Here is a 23,110-nt window from a genome sequence, read left to right as displayed (position 1 = left end):
TAACCTTGTTTCTTAACTTTGGACAAAATAAATCACTTCTTTGACTCTGGGTTTCCTGTTTTGCCAAGGGAAATGACTGGATTTAAAACTTCATTCTCTCTATGATTTATTCATTAGATTATTCAATACTTACTGAATATAAATTATCAGAGACTGTTCTAGATACAAGGTAGCCAGTGGTGATTCCTGAAACATTTTCCCCCTTAAGTTATCTGACTGACAAAGAAATGTCAGTTATGAATAACAAAAGTATTAAAGATAAATTTTAAAATAATAATAAACACAACTACACATTTCCTTTCCCCTTTCTCCCAATGGAAGCAAAGGGACTTAATACTTACTAAATACCCTTTATGTACAAGGTGTTGAAAATTCACAAGATATTCTTTAATTCCAAAAAATCCCATATAATATATATTATCACCTTTTTCACACACAAGGGAACTGAGGTTCAGAGGGGTCAAATATTTGCTTAAAGGCAGAGAGATTGTGAGCAGTCTACCTGGGACTTTTCTCCTCACTACTCCAGGCTCTCTTTGCTGCACTGGCCAATATAAATACCATGAACTCAAAGGCAATTTAAGAATTATACCATCCAATTGATCAGGGGTGCCTAAGCATACTAAATTAATATTTCAAACTATAAATAGGTGTGTTGAAAGTGGAAAAGTTTGAGGAAAAGAGTAACATGCCTCCAAATCCTGCCCTCTGATGGATCATTCCCTAGAACAGCTCATCCATCTTACTGTTTAAAAACACATTATAAAAGTCTAATAGAACTCTTCCCTTCTTTTTATGACTTTGTTTCTCCCCCTTCACAACCAAATCTCAGTCTACGCCTCCTTCTGATTGCTGGCTTCCTCGTCTCTTCCTCTGCCCCCTGCATTCTGGTCTTACTAAAAATGCTCTCAGCAAAGTCACAGATGACCATATTCTTGCCAAATGCTGTGAAGACATTTTGTTCCTGACCTTTTCTGTAGCACTCCCAACTTGTTGAAACCCTATCTTCTCTTGCTTGGCATCTGTGACTCAGCCCATTTGATTTTCCTGTTGCTTGTGTGACTTCCCAGGCTGCCAGTCTTTCTAATTTTACTTAATTTTAAAAACATAAAGTTTAAATAGCCGACATGCGGCTGGTGACTACCATATTCGACAATGCCACTCTGGAGCGGTCTGTTTTGAACACAGATTATTTAGAACACTGCTCTTTAAGCAAAAGATTAAACACATTCTGCATAGCTTAATATATATGGCCTGAAAATAGCAGCTACCCTACATTTCTGGCCCCATCACTCCCCTCCCACCTTCTAGCATCACTTCTTAACTCACATATATCTTATGTGTGATACACACATGAATTACCCACATGAAACTAGTTTGTAAAATAAACACATCTCCTCTGCCTGAACACGCTTCTCTCTCTGCCCCATCTGCCTTACTCATCCACCAGGCAGCTGCCCTTCCTCGTGTCCCCCACCATCCTCTACCAAGGTGTGTTGTACTTGAGTGTTTCCCCATTTCTAAGACAACTTTAATCCTAATTTCTAATCTTCGATAGGACACCCAGTAGACTTTTCTAATTCTTGTTTTAGACAAGATTCTTTTACCTTACTGCTTAACTTTTCCAAAGCTTTACTTTCCCAAAAAAAGTTACTTCAAAACATTTATGGTATAAGCAGTCCATAAATTGTGAGGCTCTATTTCATTTAAGTGAGCCGATTCATTAAAATTGTGTCAGATATTTATAAAATTAATAATGTTTTCTACTCACCATATAATACAATTAATCATGCCAGCACTCCTTCCTGGAAGCTTACCATGGTTACACATTACACCAAACACTTTATATCATTTTATTCTCTTGATAAACTTATATAAATATTGTGATTATCCCCATTTTCTAGCAGAGGAAATGGGAGTTTAGAGAGATTAATTTGCCCAAATATGGTCTCAAATGTGTCTCAGATACAAATTCTGTAATTTTCTTTTTTTCCATTCTCCAAGCTTAGGGAAGCCTGAATAGCTTCTTCATATTCATTCATTCATTCAAAATGTATTCACCAAATGCTTTCAAAGTACCAGGCACTTTCCCAGGTACCGGGCATGCAGTGGTGATGTTAGCAAAAAAAAAAAAATTCCTGCCTTCAGAGAGTATTCATTTTGACAGAGAAAGCCAAAAGACATATAAAAAGTGAGAACGTGGGAAATACTATAAGGAAAACCATCACAGATTAACATGATGGAGAGGGTAATGGGTTTGAGTTCTACTTTAGACTGGGGTCAGCATATTTATAGAAACTTCCTGTTTGCACCACCTTTTCCTCATCAGCTTTCCAGCCCCACCTAACTTACCCTCTGAAACATCCAAAAGCAAAAGTTAGATAATTAATACTAGACATTCCAAGACAAAATTCTGGTTTAGAATTCCAGAAGAAACTCTTAAGTTGAAAAACAGAGTTAAGAGTAAAATGAATGGATATTTCATATATCTGAAAATAAAGATTTTCTACATAACACCATATGTAAAATATACAGTAAAGATTTACTGTATAGTACAGGGAACTATGGGTTTCCCTTGTAGCTCAGCTGGTAAAGAATCCGCCTGCAATGAGGGAGACCTGGGGCCTGGAAAAGGAAAAGGTTACCCACTCCTGTATTCTGGCCTAGAGAATTCCATGGACTAGCACAGTCCAGGGGTCACAAACAGTAGGACAACTAAGTGACTTTCACTTTCACAAGAAACTATATTCAATATCTTACAATAACCTATAATGGAAAAGAATTTTAAAAAGAATATAAATACATATACATAGATACACAATATGTATATTATGTATGTATAACTGAATCACTTTGCTGTAAATGTGAAACTAACACAATATTGTAAATCAACCATGCTTCAATTTTAAAAAGATTTAAGAAAAAATAAGTTAAAAATTAAAACAAATATTTTCAAATATTTTCGATATAACCAGATAACTAAACTTTAATTAAATCATTCCTACAACTTCAGTGCTGTTATTTCTACCACTTTTCACTCTGACTGTCAACATGCATTTAGTGGAGAAAGAAAAGACCTTTCTACGTTTTTACCTGTCAATTTTTAATTGACAGTTTTAGGACAGTGCAATATCTCAGAGGGGGGGAAAAAAACCCTTTCCTTTCCAATGGTTTGAACAATGACAGCCACCCACCAGTGAAAGAATAGCCACAGAAGATCAATCTGAAACTATCTAGACTACACCACACCAACTATGAGCTCATCAGGGTTCCAAATCAGACATTCTGAAAGAGTGAAGTCAAACAGGAAATCTCAGGATGAATCCCACACAGATGCAAATCAGATACCCTCTTCCAAATACCCTTCCAGCAAACCAACCACAAGGTTCTGTTGTGGTGGCTGCTGCTGTTTGTATTTTCAAAACAAAGATTATTTTAAGATTTCAATTAATATTTACATTTTGAGAATAGCGGACATACCAATGCAGTACTTGATTAGCAATAATCGAATGTGCACAATAACTGTTCCTACAAATACATCTTCTCTATTGCCTGTTTCAGTGTTTCCGAATCAGAGATTTTACAACACTATATCCATTAATCTTACCTCTGCAGCTAAATAGTTCCCAGTTGCAAGATGTTTAAATCTGAACAAGCTGTTCCACTGTCCTGCACCCCCACGGCATGGATCATGATGAACTACCTACAGACAAAAAGAGAAACAAAAACAATGGCTAAAAGACATGCATGTTCCTGGCACACAAATCTCAACAGGTTACATGGGGTACCCGCGTGTTCACATTAAACTTGTCAAACCTAATATACCTTTTTAGGAGTCCAATGTAGCAAAAAACAAGATTCCCCATAAATAAGTAAGAGAACAGTTACCTCACTGGGCTTGCATGATTCTCATGTCTCATATCTGCAAATACACCCTTACTCCAAAAGACATGTTTCCAGGCCCAAACTGGAAATACTGTGGGGCTTCCCCACATTTGTTATTCATTCATTCAACAGATTATGTTAAGAGTCTACCAGGTGCCTGGTATTCTTCTAGGCAATAGGGGCCAGAGCAATGAATAAGACTAAGCTTTCAGTGAATAAGATTTGGCAACACCAGGAGGAAATAAATAGAGTGCATGATTGAACACCTAGAGAAGGCTTGTGCTTGTGCTCAGTTGCTCACTCATGTCCTACTCTGCGACCACATGGACTGTAGCCTGCCAGGCTTCCCTGTCCATGGAATTCTCTAGACAAGTATACTGGAGTGGGTAGCCACTGCCTTCTCCAGGGTTATCTTCCCTACCCAGGGGTCAGACCCATGACTCCTGCATTGGCAGGTGGATTCTTTACCACTGAGTCATCAGGGGAGCTCCCTACAGAAGACTACTTTGGATCAATACGGCAGTCAGCATGGGCACTCTGATGGATAAGAATGAGATGGGGATGCAGAGAGACTGGAAGAGATCATTCCAGGGAGACAGACCACAAAGCCAAGGCCTGGAAGTCTGGACTAATTTAATTCCTGGCTCTTTCCATGTGTTGCTTGTTTACTAACACCATGTCCCTTGATACCTGCCCTAGATGCTGAGCCATTAGGTGCCCTGAAAATGAAAATGGTAGAAGGTCTGAAACTGTCGCTTATGACAAGTGGCTCGGTGCTGAAGCAAAGTTCAAGTTCTCCAGTTCAGAGACAACTGGTTTTGGGTCCCACCAATGACCCACTCCAGTATTCTTGCCTGGATAATCCCATGACAGAGAAGCCCGATGGGCTACAGTCCACGGGGTCACAGTGAGTCAGCTACAACTGAGCATACACGTTCTTGACGTTAATGACTATGGTCTGATCACAGCAAGGAATGTAACATCTCAGAAGCCTGTTTCTTCATATACTAAGTAGGTTTAATTCATAGGATTGTTGTGAAGAGTAAATATCACAAGGCATATTAGAGTGTTCAGATAACTTTCCACTGTTCTTCAGCAGATCGCCTTCTTCTTTTTGATATCCTCTGCCTCCTGCCCCAGCCTCAATTCTGTGTGCTAATGTATGAAGTGAAAGTGAAAGTGTTAGTCATTTAGTGATGTCGGACTCTTTGTGATCCCATGGATTACTGCCCTCCAGGTTCCTCTGTCCATGGAATTCTCCAGGAAAGAATACTGGAGTGGGTTGCCATTCCCTTCTCCAGGGAATCTTGCCGATGAGGGATCAAACCTAGACCTCCTATACTGCAGGCAGATTCTTTACCATCTGAGTCACCAGGCAAACAAATGTATAGAACTTCCCAATGCCTTTTGCTAGACTCCAGCCCCCATTTCTTCCCATACTCCAAAAGCTCAAATGAGATAACTATGAAAATACTTCAAAGTGGATAAAGTCTTACAAAAATACCCCCCTATGGCCAAACACCTGCTTATCCTTCAAAGTTCAGTTCTCAAATCAACCTTCTTCCACCAATCCTTTGCTAATATCACCCCCTACCATGATCTTGTCAATATATGAACTCTTACTCCTTTGGGAGAGACACAGATATCTCTGAGAATCTGATAAAATCCATGAGTTGTCTCACATACATACATACTCTCACACAACTTTTGTATACAACTGCTGGAGATTAATAAATAACTTGACACTCATCAGGGATCACAGACTCAGAACTCCTGCCCTATACATTAGTGCGTCTAGCAATAGCAATACATACAGCTCCCTAAAGGACAATTTGGAGTCAGGGAAGGGAGGACGTTTTCATTTATCACAGTGATTTTTGAGGGATGCTACTGGAATGAATGAACAGCGGCCAAGATATTAAATATCCTGCAATTCACAGAAGAGTTCAACCATAGGCTAGATACTGTGTGTGACACTCAGGACCATCCCCATCCTTCTAAGTGCCCTGCTGTTATCACCAGGACAGGAAGCAAAGGAGAGTGAAAGAGAGAATCCTCTAAGGGCTCTAATAAAGGTGGCAGCGGCTGCCTTGCAGGGCCTCCCACAGGAGGTGTGAGGGAGCACCACTGGAGCACAGGAAGAGGCAGCCCGGGCTTCCAGCCCTACCAGATCTTTACACAAAACCATATTCTTCACACTTTTTCCCATCTAGTCCTTCCAACAACATTGAAACCAATTTCCGATTTTAAATATCTGTCTGCTTGAAACACCTGATGCTCAGGCTTCCTGAACTGAAGCCTGGTGATGTAGTACACCATACAGAAACGTCCCCTGGCATCACTTTCAAATCTCCAACAGAAATAAAACCTACCACAGATATAAACTGCTAGTGCTGTAACATGGAATCATACGGAAAAGCTTTTACATCAAGTTACATGAAAAGGCCAATCATTTTAGAGAAATTCACTGTGGATAAGGAAGCTTACGTGAAACCAAGACATTATGTCAAAATTACTGAATAATGTATTCACTCTCTCCATTCTGACTGCTCAATGGATCATAACATTTCCAACTACGCATTTTGTTGGGAAGGATTTTGGTGCAGTGGCAAAATTATATCAAGAGCTATAAAACTAACAGCAAATATATAAGAGGGAAGATACAAAACTTCTTTTAACAGAGTTGGAACCAAACTCACTGTGTAAGGAATTTGCTATATAACTTTTCCATCACTGTATTTTGCTAACAAAATTTTAAAATAGCATTTAACAGTACTGCTGAAAGAAAGTGAAAGGTGAAAGTGTTTATTAGCCACTGAGTCATGTCTGACTCTATGCGATCCCATGGACTGTAGCCCACTAGGCTACCCTCTCCATGGAATTCTCCAGGCAAGAATACTAGAGTGGGTAGCCATTCCCTTCTCCAGGGGATCTTCCCAATCCAAGGATCAAACCTGGGTCTCCTGCATTGCAGGCAAGATCCATTACCAACTGAGCCATCAGGGAAGCCCTATCCCCTATATTTTGAAAATTTTTGGAGCACAATGATAAGAAATCTATGGTATGAAAAAATGTTTATTTTAACTATGTATTTATTTCCCAGTTGCCTGTTATCTTTCTCTTATCCTAATAAGAGAATTTGTGAGATTGGCTACTGGGAAGAGGATTATGTAGTTTTGGCGGTAGTTGTTTCCCTCCAACTTAATTCCCTGTCACCTACTAAAGACCAGTGTATCCAAATCATTGAAGGATATGGTCCCTTCTGAATGCAAGAGACTGAAAATATGCCTCAACATGCTTTTGTGCTATTTCATCTCTATTCTAAACCATGTCATAACTTAGAGAATTGTCTTTATGTAACATTTATAATTAAGGCTCAGCTCATTTACATAAATATTATACTTCCTCATTTTCTCTGTTTCAATAGCTTATAATTTGCCTCATTATCCTTATTTCAATTATGGTGATTTCTTTTTAAAATCATGTACAACTAAGTCTGTTCTGTTATTACTTCTCCTAATACTAGATATTACCCAAGGGCCCACATTTAGCTCTGCTATTTCATTTTCCTGTACTTGTATAGAATGTATTCTTACCCTCTTCTATCATCACTTCTCCCAAATCTAAATGAATCCATCAGAGTGAAAGTGAAATGAAAGTCAAAGTCGTTCAATCGTGTCCAACTCTTTGCGACCCCAAGGACTTTACAGTCCATGGAATTCTCCAGGCCAGAATACTGAAGTGGGTAGCCTTTCCCGTCTCCAGGGATCTTCCCAACCCAGGGATCGAACTGGGGTCTCCTGCATTGCAGGTGGATTCTTTATCAACTGAGCTATTAGGGAAGCCCCAAGATGGGTATAAATGTTATAGTTTCTAGAGTATGTATTTATATGTTGAAATGAATATTATTTTATTATAAATTATTTTCCTTTTGTATCTTCTTTATATTAGAATTTGGGCATTTTATTGATTTTTTTCATCATGAGAATATATAATAATAATATTAACCATGAATTTCATTTTTGTACATAAAGGAAGTATAACAAAATATATTGCTGTAAAAGAGGGGGTGATGGGTTTGAAATGATTGAGAACCACTGCTATAGTGGCTGGAGATGACACATTAAATCCAGATGGAACTTATCGGGTTGTGTGTAGTCACTCAGGTATATCTTTCTTGCCTGGAGAATCTCCACGGATAGAGGAGCCTGGCGGGCTACAGTCCATGGGGCTGCAGAGTCAGACACAACCGAGTGACTAAGCACAGCACAGGTATATCTTATCTTTTCCAGTATATAGAAAGTTCCTTCAAAGAAAAACCCATACCTTACATTTTCTTAATTACTCTATCACATTGGCACACTTAAGAAAATATGTCTTAAAGATGAATGGATTCTTAACTATGGTTCTCCTGACTCCAATAGGAAGAGCATCCCCAGAAGACACAAATGCTCTTTTCAGTGACTGTATTTCTGATGCTCACTTACGGTGAGTCCTCCTGCTCCATCTCAACACCAGTGGCATTCAAGGCACGAGGCCTGACATTGGCCTGAAGTCAACACTTTACAATGGAGTTTTTAAAAGCAAAATTATATATATGCCCTTATTAAATTCAAGAGAAAGAGAAAGATGCCTCTAAGAAGATAAATAAAGGAAATAGCAACATTTCAGAGTGGTCACAGCAGTCAAGAGGTACAAGAGGCTTCACAAAAATTATTGTTTTACAGATCTATCACAAGTGATGCTTGGGCTTTCCAGGTAGCGCTAATGGTAAAGAATCTGCCTACCAGTGTAGAAGACATAAGAGAAGCAGGTTCAGTCCCTGGGTCGGGAAGATGCCCTGGAGGAGGGCACGGCAACCCACTTCAGTATTCCTGCCTGCAGAATCCCATGGACAGAGGAGCCTGGTGGGCTAGAGCAATGAGGTCGAAAAGAGTCGGACACAACGGAAGCAACCGAGTGTGCATGCACGCACAAGTGATGCTTGCAACGATAAACCATACAAGTGACCTTGTCTTTTAGATATAAGCATTTATTAAAAGCCAAAAATTATTTACGCACCTCTATTTCCCAGAGTGCTTTAGAGCTGGTTGCAGAAGTGGCTGATTGACGCAAGGTTGTACGAAGGAAAATGTGCTGCTTTTTCTCATATTCATCACAAGTCAGAAACTTCTCTTGTTCCGCATGGAACAAGCGAACAACATCACCCTAGAAAAAGAGGCCAAAAAAACCTGCTATCTCCTTTGCTGTATGTCTCAGGGAACTCAAACCAGGGCTCTGTGACCACCTAGAGGAGTGGGAAAGGGTAGGAGATGGGAGGGAGGTATGTATGGGGACCTATGTATCCCTATGGCTAATTCATGCTAATGCATGGCAGAAATGAAACCATTATTATAAAGCAAGTATCCTTCAATTAAAAATAAATAAATTAAAAACTATTTTCAACAAAAGTTTGAACAAAGAAATGTAAGAAGTAGGTGACTCTGCAGGTTTTTGACACTCTGGGCCCTTCTGCTAACACTTGGCTTTTAAAGATTATGTATACATTTCCAAATATAGGAGGGAAAACTCAACATGAGTTTTAAGGTTTACAGTCACATTCTAAACTTCAAACACAAAGACAACCTTCAATTCTTCCAGCAAATGTTCTACGTAACATACTTACTCCTTTTAGTACATCTTCTCGATAGGAACTGTATTTCATGAATAAAGTGATTTTCCAGCTAGTGTTGCAATTAACAGCATTCACCTATTAATGAAGAGATGTTAAGTTATAAGATTGCAGGTTCCATGAATTACTACTTCAACTAGAGGAAGGAGAAAAAAGAACAACTTTGGACAATGGGGTATGTATGTCAAAAAATATCTTCAAAGGACCATTCAAAATCTATAGGTATCTTAGTAATAATAACTCACATAAACTGGGCTTATGCTTATGAAAACAATGAAAGAACCTATAAGATTTCTTTTTCTTCTCGTGATAAAAATCAACAAATTCACTTTCCTCCCAAACTTACCTCTTTACACCCTGGATTATCGAGTAGTTCAATGTTGCTGGCATGTAGTGGCTGTCCTGCATTCACGGGCATCAAAACAACTTTATCTCCAACAACAATCTGGAAATCAGAATTAAGTTGCAACTGAGACACTACATGGATCTGTGATGATATATTTGATGCTAAAAATAACTGTAAAGAGTCTTCATTATTGACCTAATATTTGACCTGTTTATCAAATTTTAGATCAATTCTTTTCTCTTTAAGGTAAAATACCTTCTGATAAATGACTATATAATCATGTCCCACAGGGCCTAGTGTGGATTCATAAAGCTGGTTTTGTAGATTTTTTTCTTTTGCTTGATATGTGGGATCTTAGCTCCCCGACCAGGGATCAGATCCATGCCGCTTGTGGTAGAAGCGTGGAATCTTAACCACTGGACTGCCAAGGAAGTCCCTAGATTCTTGTCTTATTGGTCTGCCATTTCAGTTAGAGCTTTCTTAATGTCAGTAATTAGGTCAGCATCCCTCCACAGAGGTCTGACGCCACATACACAGGAGCTATCAAGAATAAATGCATCTGCCACAAAACAAGAATCTGCCTAAACATTAAAACCACTTCAAGTGCAAGCAGGGAATCTTATACATTTGTATTTGCTCTAAATTAAAAACAAATCTACTATATTTGATCGTCCCCATAGTCTCAGAAATTTAATAAATGTTCTAATATCATCTGGATTCAGAAAATGAAGAATCTGGTATGACCCTGTAGGAACACGTTTATAGTTTGGGTCTTGGGCAACGGTTCGCTTTTATCTTAAATATCTAATACTAACAGTGTTCCTTAAACCTGGTGCTCATTTGTAAATAAAAATTAAAATTAATTATGGGAAAAGTGCTTTAAAGAAATAAGTCAAAGTTGATCTTTTTATTAACAATGTCTGTTTGATCTTTAAGTCTTTTTATTCATCACTCAAATTGTGGGGGAAAGAAGTTGTGCTTTTCTTAAGGATAATAGTGAACAGTTATCTTATAGTTATTAGAGTTACTTTTGTCAAGTTCCACTAGAAGATCTACTACTGTATAGTACCTTCACTCTTCTTCACAGAATTGCTCACCACTTCAGAAATGAAAACCAATACCTTCCCTTTGCATATTTCATATCAACTAAATATTAGAATAGATTAGTAGATAACTGAAAAACAAATTAGGACTGAGACAATAAAAACAGATAAAACATCTCCTCCCTGGATCTGAATCTAGACTAAGACTTAAAGGAACATAATTTCACATTTTCAATGTCAATAAATTACATACAAGAGTCTACATTCACCTACAGTACTGCTGTCACAAACTATACCTGGAGATTCAAATATGATAGAGAAGCCCTAAGCTCATTAATCGAGCAAAAGAAGATTATTCTTTGGTTTGCAGAAATTGCTTCTGTTATTTACGGGACTAGTCTCTATTCACCATCCTGCCTTTCAAGTCCATAATCAGGTGGAGGCTGCGATTCAGAAAGGACCATTACAGAAGCTCTTTATTATGTCCAGATAAAGAAAAAATCATTTAGAAACTGTGCTAAGTGAGAGGATGAGAGGGCAGAACTGGGCTATGTTTGTGTAAAACAGGGAGAGTAGGAGTATACGCATAAGAAATCATCCCAGTGGTTAACTGTGAAAAAGAGAAGTGGGAACTGGGAACATGGAAAAAAGGATTAAAAAGAGACTTCTCCCCATTTATCTTTATATTGTTTTCTGTCTTTGAATCACGAATTGGTATCTATTTTAAGCAATTAAATTATAAACAAAATAAACAAAAATCAACATGACAGATATATTTTCAATACCTCCCTCAAAAAACAAGAACATATGTTCTTGCACATGACACCAAGCCAAGTCCAAGTCTCAAAATCACGTAGAAGCTTGAGTGGTCTTCCATTCTACAGACACTGGGACTTGACACTACACTCTGCCCATACTACATCTGGTCTTCCGATTTCCTAAAGAACAGTCAGATTTGGTTCACTATCATTCCTGTCTGTATATATAAATATTAGCCAATAAGTTGCTAAATATAATGACATATTTTAGCTATATCTTTCTAATTAAAAGAATACTTCTGGTGGCACCTATGGTCAGTGCTCTAGGTCTCACTATTTTACGATAGCTTGCTGTAAGCTTTGGCTCAATTCCTATATTAGTTTTACTTCAAAACAATAGCTGTAAAGTCTTCTATAACTTTAAGAGACTAGTCATATAGCCAAAATGTCACCAACTTCAAGGATTCATAAGTGTGGTATTCATAAGGAGAATCTAACATTATCTCCCTAATTTCCAGGTCCTAGGTCTTGTTGTTGACAAATGGTTACTTTGATCACACAGGATGAATAAAACTGACAAATGAAATGGACAAGATGCTAATCATAAGATATAAAAAGAACAGTAAGAAGTGCTAGGAATAACACAAAGGTGTATAAGAAGTAGTCTCTATTCTTGAGGAATTCTTATCTGTTTAGATAACTTGGTAAATTTGGTAGTATTTTCAGAAGAGTGCAGGCATGGAGCCTGATCCACTGACAGGGAGAGATGTCCTCTAAGAAGCCATATATTTAATACAGAACTTGAGGATGACATCATTTTCTGCCATATCACATTCACCCTAGTGCACACACATTTTAAAAAACTGCAATTCCAAAAGCATTTCTGCTGATTTTATGTAACAGCCATGCAAGATTCATGCTGGGATTTTACTGAAAATAAAGAGGAACACAATACCACCAGCAGCCACCCTTCTTTTGAAGTGGCACCTGGTGTGAAAAGAACACTACAGTAGAAATCAAAACACCAGGGATCGAGTGCCACCTTCTCTGAAATTCCAAGGAGCCTAGGTTTTCAAAAGGGTGAAATCTACTATATTTAAAGAGGCTCTTTCCCTAAGGGTTGTTTTTCTTTTTCTTGATTGAAAGAAATATCTGACCTTTTCTCCCTTTTAAGATCTACTATCAAGGTAAAGAACCAATGTCTTCTTAGATCAAAGTTGAAGATGAAAAATTAACTACTCAATCAAGGGAAGATAAACAAAAATAAAATATGTATGTACTCTGCTCAAAGCTGTCCCCAGTGACTTTCTGAGCAGCAACAAGCATGGACATCTACACAGCTCAAAGTTGAGGGAAACGTGAAACTATTTTTCTCCAAAAATTATCTACCCTGAAATTCTATAAGATATATGACAGAGATGAACTTAAACAGTAGAAACTACTGATTTTTTGAGGATATGAGCACTTTTCTCTCCAGCCTATCATCAGCCTCAGTCTTACATTAGCTTTCAGTCACTGAACATCTTTTGGGTAGTTATAACCTAAATCGCAACTTAACTAATTAGTAAATAATAAAATGGAAATTTAAAAGTCTTTTAAATCTTGCAATTTCTTCCTTTTAATGTTTTTTTGAAAAATCTACAGTCTTATACAGTCATGGAAACGAATATAATTTTTATCCTGTTGTTGTGTGAAAATCGTATAAATCTTAATTATGTTGAATCGGTTCATAGTGCTCTTCAGGTCTACTATATCCCTTCTACTTTTCTGTTTATTTATTATACTAATTTCTGAGAGTGTGATACTGAAACTCCAACCAAAAAATCTTAATTTATCTACTTAAAAAATAATTGTAACATATAGTGGAAATAAATGTAGTTTGGTTCTGTATTTTCCAAGTCTCCAGTAAATGTTATCATACTTTCATAATTTAAAGAATTTTATTAAAAACTGCTTCAAAAAATCAATAGTAATTAAACCACTTGTTATGAAATGACAGGGTTTCCAATTGCCTTCAATAAAATACAGTATGCTTGTATTTTAGAAAAATGCTACCTATTCCTAAGGAGGAAAATGAACATTATGATACAATTATTTTCATGGAAATAAAGGTCTATGGATATGCTTATGCTTTCACAGCAACCTTAATTACACACAAAAGCTACAGTGGTGAGCAAAAACAGTGAGCTATTTCAGCAAAAAGCAATGTGTAAGGTTGTTTTAGCCATGCTTTATGGAGCACATCTATATAAGGAGGATCTCTATTTTGCACATAACAATTATACTATCCACTTTAACCAAGATGGAGTGCTTGGGTGGTAGGTTGTTCCCCATCCTGCAATCCAGTTCAACTAATTATTTGAAATAGTTCATTACAGTCAACTCTCTTTGATCCTGTAAAGACATTTGGGAGTAGGGAAAGGAATATAAGATGAAAAATTAGATAGGATGAATTAATAAAACCATCCTTATTATAGCTTATTGACAAGGACCATTTGGAGCTTACTGTTCGTCATTCCGTCATGCCCAACTCTCTGTGACCCCATGAACTGTAGCCCACCAGGCTCCTCGGCCTATGGGGATTCTCCAGGCAAGAATACTGGAGGGGGTTGCCACTCCCTTCTCCAGGGGATCTTCCCGACCCAGGGATCAAACCCGGGTCTCCCACATTGAAGGTAGATTCTTTACCATCTGAACCATGAGGGAAGTCCATAAAGGCATTTGGGAGTAGGGAAAGGAATAGATAGGATGAAAAATTAGATGGCATGAATTAATAAAATCCACGCTAATCTCAAGGCCCCAATTTATCCAATGATTTCATCCCATTCCTTCAGAGCTTGAGCTCAGCTTTTGTTTGTTTTCATGCTTAATTTTCATTGACTACCTGCAAACACGGACCCTACTCAGTGAGGGGGGCTGGAGAAGTATTTTAAAACAGGGCATCCAAAGACACAGGTTGTTCCTAAGCTGCATGACCAGTCCCTGAATAATTGAGAGTTGACTGTAATTAACCACCTACTGAAATTAAAATATATGTCATGCTCACAGCAAACATCACTTGATGCCAAAAGGAAAAAGAAAATAACTTATTTTCAAGGAATCCAAAACAAGTTTAAAGTGCATTACATTCCTGCATGCCATGCTTCTCCCAAACCTTACCGAAGGAGGATATCATCAGCTAATCTATTAACCAAATTAAACCATGAAGCTTGTAACCTGTGGAGTTGAATTTGGACTTCAAAATTCACTGGAAAAATAGATTTATTACAATATAAGACATTTCTAAGACAAGAAACAGCCAATACATTTTAAAATATCGTAACAGTATTGATTGAGAAAATTGTCAGAATAATAAGACTTTAACATTGCTTTCAATTTTTAATGTTAATTTTTTAAAATCTCAACTATTTTTATTGATCACCTGACCCAATATTTGTATTCTATTTACAAAATTTATTGAGTACTTGGTGTCAACCAGAATTAAGCATCTCCCATATGCCAGGACTGTCACTTGCTACTTCATCTATTACACACAAAAATATCTAACTATTGATCCTATTGAATCATCACACATAATTTTTATTTTCTCTGCTCCATAAAGCAGCAGAAAAATATTTTGCAACTACTAAAATTCATATGATACAACATATTTAAGTATTGTCATCAATGAGCCACTGCCAATCATTACATTACGCATCTCCTCATACATTACACATCTACTAAGTTGTACAGATTGTAAACAACCGGCCACTGAGCCAATAAATGACATATTGTCATGATTTGATGTGTTACTCTATTAATTCAAAGGAATAAACTCCATCTCCTAAACACAGCTTCTTCTATACAGCCACACTCCCTTCTGAATAAGGCCGAGAAGCAAACTCTGGTTTTCTCTCCCTTAAAAGTCTCAGCCAATATTTTAATGTTACTTAAATTCTTTCACAAAATTCTGGCTGGAAGATGATTTTAAATCAATCTGATCTTAGTCTTTTTATGATTCCAGAGCACAATCTGTACTATAAATAAATGCTTTCAACCTATTAAAGAAATTAATATAAAATAATATGTTGAAGCTTGAAAACTATCTTTCCTTTCTTTGCATTTTTTGGATTCTCCATTATTAAGAACTAACATCTTCAAGAATGCACGTTTTTCTCTTCATCTTAGAGCTACATACATTGTCGCCCTCGCTTCTCAGCTTCCAGAAGGGATGAATATAAAACCAAGACCCTTCATTTCCCGCAGCATCCAAGGACACGCGCATGGCATTCTTCTCCAGTAAAGCAGGTAATCTCTTGTTGACAGTCAGATACTTGTTGCTTTTTATATGCAGTAGCTGTAGGAAAAAGTTAGGGATTACTGCCTTCATTCTTTGATCTCCTCTGTTCATTACACATATGTGTTTATATTTGTATCACATACCCACATAACACGACTCAGGGGAGACAGTAAACAAAGCAGCTCCTTGCAGACTCACCATCTTTCCAAGTTGACTTTCTCTGGGTTCCTCCTCACCTCCACCCCCAGTGCTGTTTCATATGAAGTGAGCACATAAGGGAAAAAAACTAAGGACACGTCCCTGAACGATTTTCATCTACTGATAAATAATAGGATAAACCCAGGCTTTCCAAAACAGACCAGGATGTTACTCCCAACTACTGGGTTGGCCAAAATGTTTATTCAGGTTTTCATAAGACATTACAGAAAAGCCTGAGTGAACTTTTTGACCAACCCAATATATTCTTTCTCAATTCCTGCCCGGCCACAAAAGCAAACTATATTAAAGGATAACCAAGGAACTGGAATAAGGCATCAACCCACTTCATATTATTAATCACCCCTGCCTAAAACCGGCCCTCATCCCCCTGTGTGAGACCAACTGCTTGTCCTAAACAACCTCTGCCACTCCCACAAGAGGACATGATCCTGCTCCTTCTCAGATGAAGGCAGGAGCGCCTCTGCTGGGGATATTTGGATCCCATGGGCAAAACCTTTCCAAGACATTATTCTGACTAGAAAAACTGAAACAAATAACCTTCCCGTCTATTATTCCAATCGTTTCAAAAAAAATAAAGAATGGTCATTTTAACATCTACAAAATAAGAAGGAAATTATCTCAGAAATTTCCAGTGAAAACCCTCAGGGGCCAACCCCAGTGCTTTTGGAATCCACCCTGTTAAGACAGCGTGGCTCAGCCCTTAACACTTTGGGAAACATTTGCGTGTCAGATTCTAGACAAGAAACATAAGCTCTGCTTGCTGGCACTTAATATGAAGCAAGACTTGGTTAAGAGAAACTCTAGTTATGGAGGACCACCCAAGGGACATTCAGCCACAGGTAACACACAGTCTATTATGGGATTAACTTGTAACAACCAGGGAGTCGCAGACCCAGGGCTCTCCTCTTGCCCCATCAGAGAATTGCTCTGCTGGTCCCGTGCTCTGGCACTTGGCCACTGGCCAATAACAAAACATCAGGGGATGTTATTTTTTGAAACAGCTCTAAGAAACACCTCATTGTAGCGTTTATGGTAAGGAAGTTGTTAGGGCCATTGTTTACTATATTAAACAGTGTCCTCTTTATGAGAGCTTATTGGAGAAACAGTTCTCTGGTCCTCTTCCTGAGAATGTTTGTGCTTCCAAACTTCTGACTTAGTTCTTTGTACCAGCCTTCTACTAATATGTGAATATCGCAATATTTCACATGGTCTTATACCTAGACAAGCAACAAAAAGGCTTCAACTCAAAGTTTACCAGTCTTTACAACATGTTTATGATAAACATGCCTCACCTTTGACTTCAATTTATTCATGCAATCAGTATTTTCCCTTTGATCCAGTTACCTTATTTATTTCATCTTGTTATGTGAAAGGTATTTTTGAAAATGTCTTACATTCCTTTGGGAACAAGGTGGGGCATATATTAACAACTATCCAAGTAAAAAAGTAAAAGATCTAAGTGAAGCACAAGAAATAAATGCTGATGAAATAAATCAGTGTGCATACTAATTGAAATAGAAGATATAATAACTCAAGGACAGTTCTCATCTAAAAGTACAATTTGAAAACTTCCCTCCCTACAAAATGAAAAGATAAAGCTTCATATGCTACAAGTTTAGTCTCATTAATTCTAAAAGACTATTTTATTACAAGCTTTCCCCATCTTCTTCCTTTTGATTTAATAATTTGTGTAATTCATCTAGATAAGCTCATTTCTTTATGTGTACATACCGGATTTATTCATATAGAATGACGTGCTGAATATCAACTGAAAATATCACACTCTATAATTCTGACCAAAGAACAAACTATTGTAGCCCCCAGTTTTAATGCAGGTTGGCATTCCTACCAAAGGCAAATTATTGATAAACTATTCATCTCTTTTATACGAAAATAAATAGACACTTACTTGTATAACATTACTGTATTTCACAATTTCTCCCAATAGCTTCTTATTCTCTGATTCATTTTGTTTTTGTTCCAGTTCTGCAGCATGCTATAAAGTGATTATCAAATATTTACTGTGAAACCATAACAAATAGAGCACAATAGCTGACACAGAAAAAAAGGTTTATTCTAGGAACAAAGAATACAATCAAGACTAAAATAGGTGGATTACTTTAAACTTGGTGCTTAGGGAGAAGTGGGGCAGTAACTAAATATATGATTATAATGTGTGACAATTCTCTCAGTTTAATGCTGAAATGTAGCCTAAAATATATTGATATGCTCTTATGTTAGAAATTTCAGAAAAAGGACTAAGCAGTTTGGTCTTAAAAAATTATTTTCAGAAGGAATATTGCTAGAGAAGCCAAACAAATACATTTCAAAAGCTTCAAAATACAGTTTCAATTCTAAAAGTAACAGGAATTTTAATGACAAATAAATCCTATGAAATTTACACAGAGTCCAAATCAGAAACAATAGACTTTCAATTTTTTTCTGATAGTCTTCCAAAAAAAAAAAGGGTACTCTATCAAGTAAAATATAACTGGATTTGATATTCCTGCAGAGATTCTGAATTGGTTTTCAATGTGATGTGAATATCTGAATTGGTCTGGCACACCCGGATAAATAGCAAGACATACAATACCTACACACCAGGAAATCAGTAGTTATACACTGATGAAAAAGACTTAAAAGTCCTTTCCACTTTCAGCGTGTTGCCACATCTATTCTGGATCTCAGTGTATTGCGGGAAATCACTAAGCTATGGAACAGATCTTTTGTTATTGTTGTACTTGCTCTATGTTAAGCCAGAGAGATGGAAGGCTAGTCCTTACCTGTAATTTCTTCAGCAAGGCCGCCTCTGTGTGGTTCCCTTGTTTAGCTTGCTTGGCTTTCCAATATTGCTTCTGAGCAGAATATCGGTTCATAGGGCACACCTTAAAGAGGCAGTCTGTGACAAATCAACAAACGAAAACACTGTAACTAGGGAGACCAGCATTGTTTAGATTTCCCTTATAGCTGAGTATTAGAATCCTGAATGTCTGAGTATAAATAACATTTCAACATCATCTAGCCCATACTCAGGTGAATTCTTAAATTCTACCCACAACATTTCTTTTCAAATAATTATTTAGTCTGTTAAAATACCACCTTTTTCATTAGTTTAGGGTTTTTTAAAGAAACCATAGCTAATGTGATTTACAAAGAAACCAAACCAATGTAAACATTATTAAGCACTTCTTAATTATAATGGGGTACCTGGCTTTAGAAAGTCAGGAGAACCAGATTAGGGTCTTTCTTTGCCTTATCTGACTTTGCACAATCAATTACTTATACATGGTGTGTATCTTTGACAGTCAAAAGTGATGAAAGAAGTAGAAACAATCACAGCAATCAAGCAATCACATTTCAGTCATCTATTCCCCAAGGTTACACATACCTAGGGTGAACACAGTGTGGAAATGTGAGATGCAGTATGTTATAATGATTGTACTGCATTGTTATAAGGGAAAAACAAAGCAAAACAAAAAACTAAGATTATACTCTACTACTAAATATTAAGTTAGAAAATCATAGTGGAATAATGTAGTGATATCTCTAAGTGAAAAAACAATTTTTTTCTGTTTAAAGAGGAAAATGGAAGTTTGACTGAACACTGCTTTTATTTGTTAATGATTCTGTATGTTTGTGGAATGGATTACAATCTAGAATATAGGTCAATTCCCAATATTCTATAGTAAAGGAGTATTGTTACACAAGATTCAAACATTATTTTCATTTATCTCACAAAAATTTGTAAAAATTCTATATAATAAATTAACCTTGCTTTGGCTGATGTGTTAATGTTCACATTCATTTTCATTTTTCAAATACATTTCCAAAGATACAATTCAGTCAACTCAAATGTCAATTTTAGGCACATTATTGACTATATAATAAATATATATATATGCTTGTTCTATTATTCTCTTTAAAATTAAGTATAGAATTAAATGAGGTGATCTCTTTTCTTTTTTTATATACTTTTGTTTATTCATTTATTTTTGGCTGCACTGCGTTTTTGTTGCTGCACTCTATTCCCTAGTTGTGGTGAGCAGGGACTACTCTTCACTGTTGTACACAGGCTCCTCATTACAGTGGCTTCTCTTGTGGAGCACAGGCTCTAGGCTCACAGGCTTCAGTGGCTGCAACACATGGGTTCGCTAGTTGCAGAGCACGGGCTCAGTATTTGTGTTACAGGGGTTTAGTTGTTCCGTGGCGTGTGGGATCTTCCCGGACCAGGGGTCGAACCCCTGTCCCCTGCATTGGCAGGTGGATGCCTATCCACTGCACCACCAGGGAAGTCCAAGACAATCTCTTTTCAAATCTCACTTACTTTTGGTTCTAATCGCACACATGATCAAGAAATATTACTGTAAATTACTTAAGGAAGTTTTAAACCTCAGAAGAAATAATGACTTTTTTCTATAGCTTGCAATTAGAAATAATACAAATTCTATTGATTGCTTCCCCTCTACACATATACACCTATAGAAAACATTATTAACTTCTGGTCTAAAAGTTATTGATGTGGATGAGTAAATAGTTTGTAGGTAGCAGAAAACAGACACCTTCTAACTGCTCAAAGTAGGTCGAAAGACTGTCATAATTAGAGCAGGAGACAGGAATCCTCACCAGGCACAAGTGTGTGAAACCCAAATAACTAGATTTAAAAACCGTTTTCCTTGGCAACATAGTTGATAACCCCTAGAAACTATTCCTATATATTAGTATCTACAAAGAGAATATACAAGTTTTACAAGCATGCATATGAAGGTTGTTTAGTGATATCTCCAAAAGAGTACTCCCAAAGTAATACAGCGGACTGCTCTAACTGTCCTATATTAGGCAAATAGCCAAACCCTACATTGTTTGCTGCTGCTGCTAAGTTGCTTCAGTCGTGTCCGACTCTGTGCGACCCCAGAGACGGCAGCCCACCAGGCTCCCCGTCCCTGGTATTCTCCAGGCAAGAACACTGGAGTGGGTTGCCACGTCCTTCTCCTTTCACTTTCAATGAAAGTGAAAAGTGAAAGTGAAGTCGCTCAGTCCTGTCTGACTCTTAGCGACCCCATGGACTGCAGCCTACCAGGCTCCTCCTTCCATGGGATTTTCCAGGCAAGAGTACTGGAATGGGGTGCCATTCCCTTCTCCCTACACTGTTTAGTGCAGCAAAAATACAAGTCTATATTTAAGTAGAACTCAACTCCATAATCCGCAATCTCTACTTCTGATTACCTTCATCTATGAAGAAAGAAAAAAAAAAAAAATGGGTTCTCCATTACTTCAAATCCCTAGTTAAGTCCATTAGGAAATAGTCTTTTGACAAAGAAAATATTTTTTTCCTAAATTCTAGAGCACCCCAGGAGCACTCTTAATGAATGGTATCCTTGGGTAGCTAGCAAAGAAACTGTCACAGTCCTCATCGTCATAGCCAAAGCGATTGTGAAGCATCCAGTCAAACATCCAGCCAACTAGGGTTGACTAGTAGGCTGTGCCTCTGGGTGTGAAGACTCAGACCCTGTCCTCAGAAAGCTCTCAGTCTAGTGGGTGAAACAGACATCGACTGTGTGATGAATTTTCACAATGAGACTCTGGAGAAGGTGCTGTGGGCCTCAAAGATGCAAGAGCCTGTTCACATTGTTTAGGGGGATCCAGAAAATCTTCCAGACAAGAAGACACAAGTCAAGTGTTAAAGAATCTATACTAATTCAGCAGGTTGGCAAGAAGGTTCGAATGCTCAGGGGTTGCAGCACGGGGGTATCTCAAACAGAGTCCATGGCTGGTACAAGGACAGAGAAGCACAACGTCCAGGGACCTACCAACCGGTCAAGAAAATGACATTTCAGGCTGTGAAATGAAATCAGCAACACTGGCTGAAATCCGGGTCTGCAGAGTGCCATGTTCTAGGTTAGGAGTATGTTCTTTACCCCAGGGAAAACACCCTATTCCTAGGGTTTTCAGCTCTTACAGCACGTGGAGGATGACATAAACAAGAGGAGAAGCCCAGCATGAAAGTCCACTGCCAGTGTGATCAGAGATAGGGAGGGTCTAGGCATATGGGAGTTTTAGGGTAGCTGCAGATTTAAAAAGAAAGCAGCAGAACCAACAGACTTAGTCTTACCTATCAGTGTGGGGTGGGGAAGGGTGAGGGAGAGGGAAAGTGAGGGGAGTCTAGCTGACATCCTCCCACCCTGGTTGAGACACTAAGGCTTAGATTTTCAAAGCCCTTTCCATTTTCAGAGCCTCAGCTGTTTAGTTCTCCTCAGCCACCTCCCCAGGAGGCATCTCATTTTGTAAATAATTGAAGTGTTTCTGTGGGTACCATCATCACAGGACTATTCTGGTTGACAGGAAGAAACCCAGGGCATTCAGACCTCTGTAAAAATGCTGTTGGTGGTAACAGTGGTGTGTGTGTGTGTGTGTGTGTGTGTGTGTGTGTGTGTGTGTGACTCTCCCTCTACCTCCTTTAGAAAACATTTTTAAAAATCTGTTTTTGGGCTAGTCACGTATTCTGTCTGATTTTAAATTTACGGCACAATAAAGGTGGTAATAATACTTGCTACACCTAATTCACAGGGCTGCTGAAATAAGCAAAAAAAAAACATAGAAAATCTGTGAAATTACTCTGTGAACTTTAAAGCCCTATAATAAGCATCAAATGTAAGGTATTATTCTTAATATTGCTCCATTCATTCAGCAGTAGCTTTACTAAGATAAAGAAGTGACTAAACACTTACAGAGCTCTCAGCAAAGAGCTTCAAAAAGTAGAGCTCTCAGATTAAACCCAAACGTAACCCCAAAATGTCAAATTCATGACAAGGTGTTCACCCCTTCATTGATGCCACAGTCTCAGACGCCACAATGTGTCTTTGTATACAGTTCTTGAATTCCCTGAAAAAGCACAGCAAGAAGTAGAGGGTG

At 37.8% G+C, this 23,110-nt stretch overlaps 1 protein-coding gene across 2 annotated transcripts in view; it reads right to left on the bottom strand.

Annotated features, from left to right (window-relative positions):
- Positions 1 to 23,110, bottom strand: part of ITPR2 (inositol 1,4,5-trisphosphate receptor type 2) — a 593,100-nt gene that overhangs the window by 450,349 nt on the left and 119,641 nt on the right. For both annotated transcript variants that reach the window (XM_070788589.1, XM_070788588.1), the window contains exons 3-9: positions 18,985 to 19,100; positions 18,111 to 18,197; positions 15,881 to 16,039; positions 9,903 to 10,001; positions 9,551 to 9,634; positions 8,947 to 9,093; positions 3,608 to 3,703 (exon numbers count right to left, since the gene is read on the bottom strand). In XM_070788589.1, coding sequence (XP_070644690.1) covers positions 3,608 to 3,703; positions 8,947 to 9,093; positions 9,551 to 9,634; positions 9,903 to 10,001; positions 15,881 to 16,039; positions 18,111 to 18,197; positions 18,985 to 19,100 — 788 coding nt within the window. The remainder of the gene's footprint in view (positions 1 to 3,607; positions 3,704 to 8,946; positions 9,094 to 9,550; positions 9,635 to 9,902; positions 10,002 to 15,880; positions 16,040 to 18,110; positions 18,198 to 18,984; positions 19,101 to 23,110) is intronic.

The sequence above is a fragment of the Bos indicus genome, chromosome 5, assembly GCF_029378745.1.
Source record: "Bos indicus isolate NIAB-ARS_2022 breed Sahiwal x Tharparkar chromosome 5, NIAB-ARS_B.indTharparkar_mat_pri_1.0, whole genome shotgun sequence".
NCBI classification, from domain to species: domain Eukaryota; kingdom Metazoa; phylum Chordata; class Mammalia; order Artiodactyla; family Bovidae; genus Bos; species Bos indicus.
Note: the sequence above shows the minus strand (reverse complement) of the source record. Positions and strands in the feature narration are given on the sequence as shown.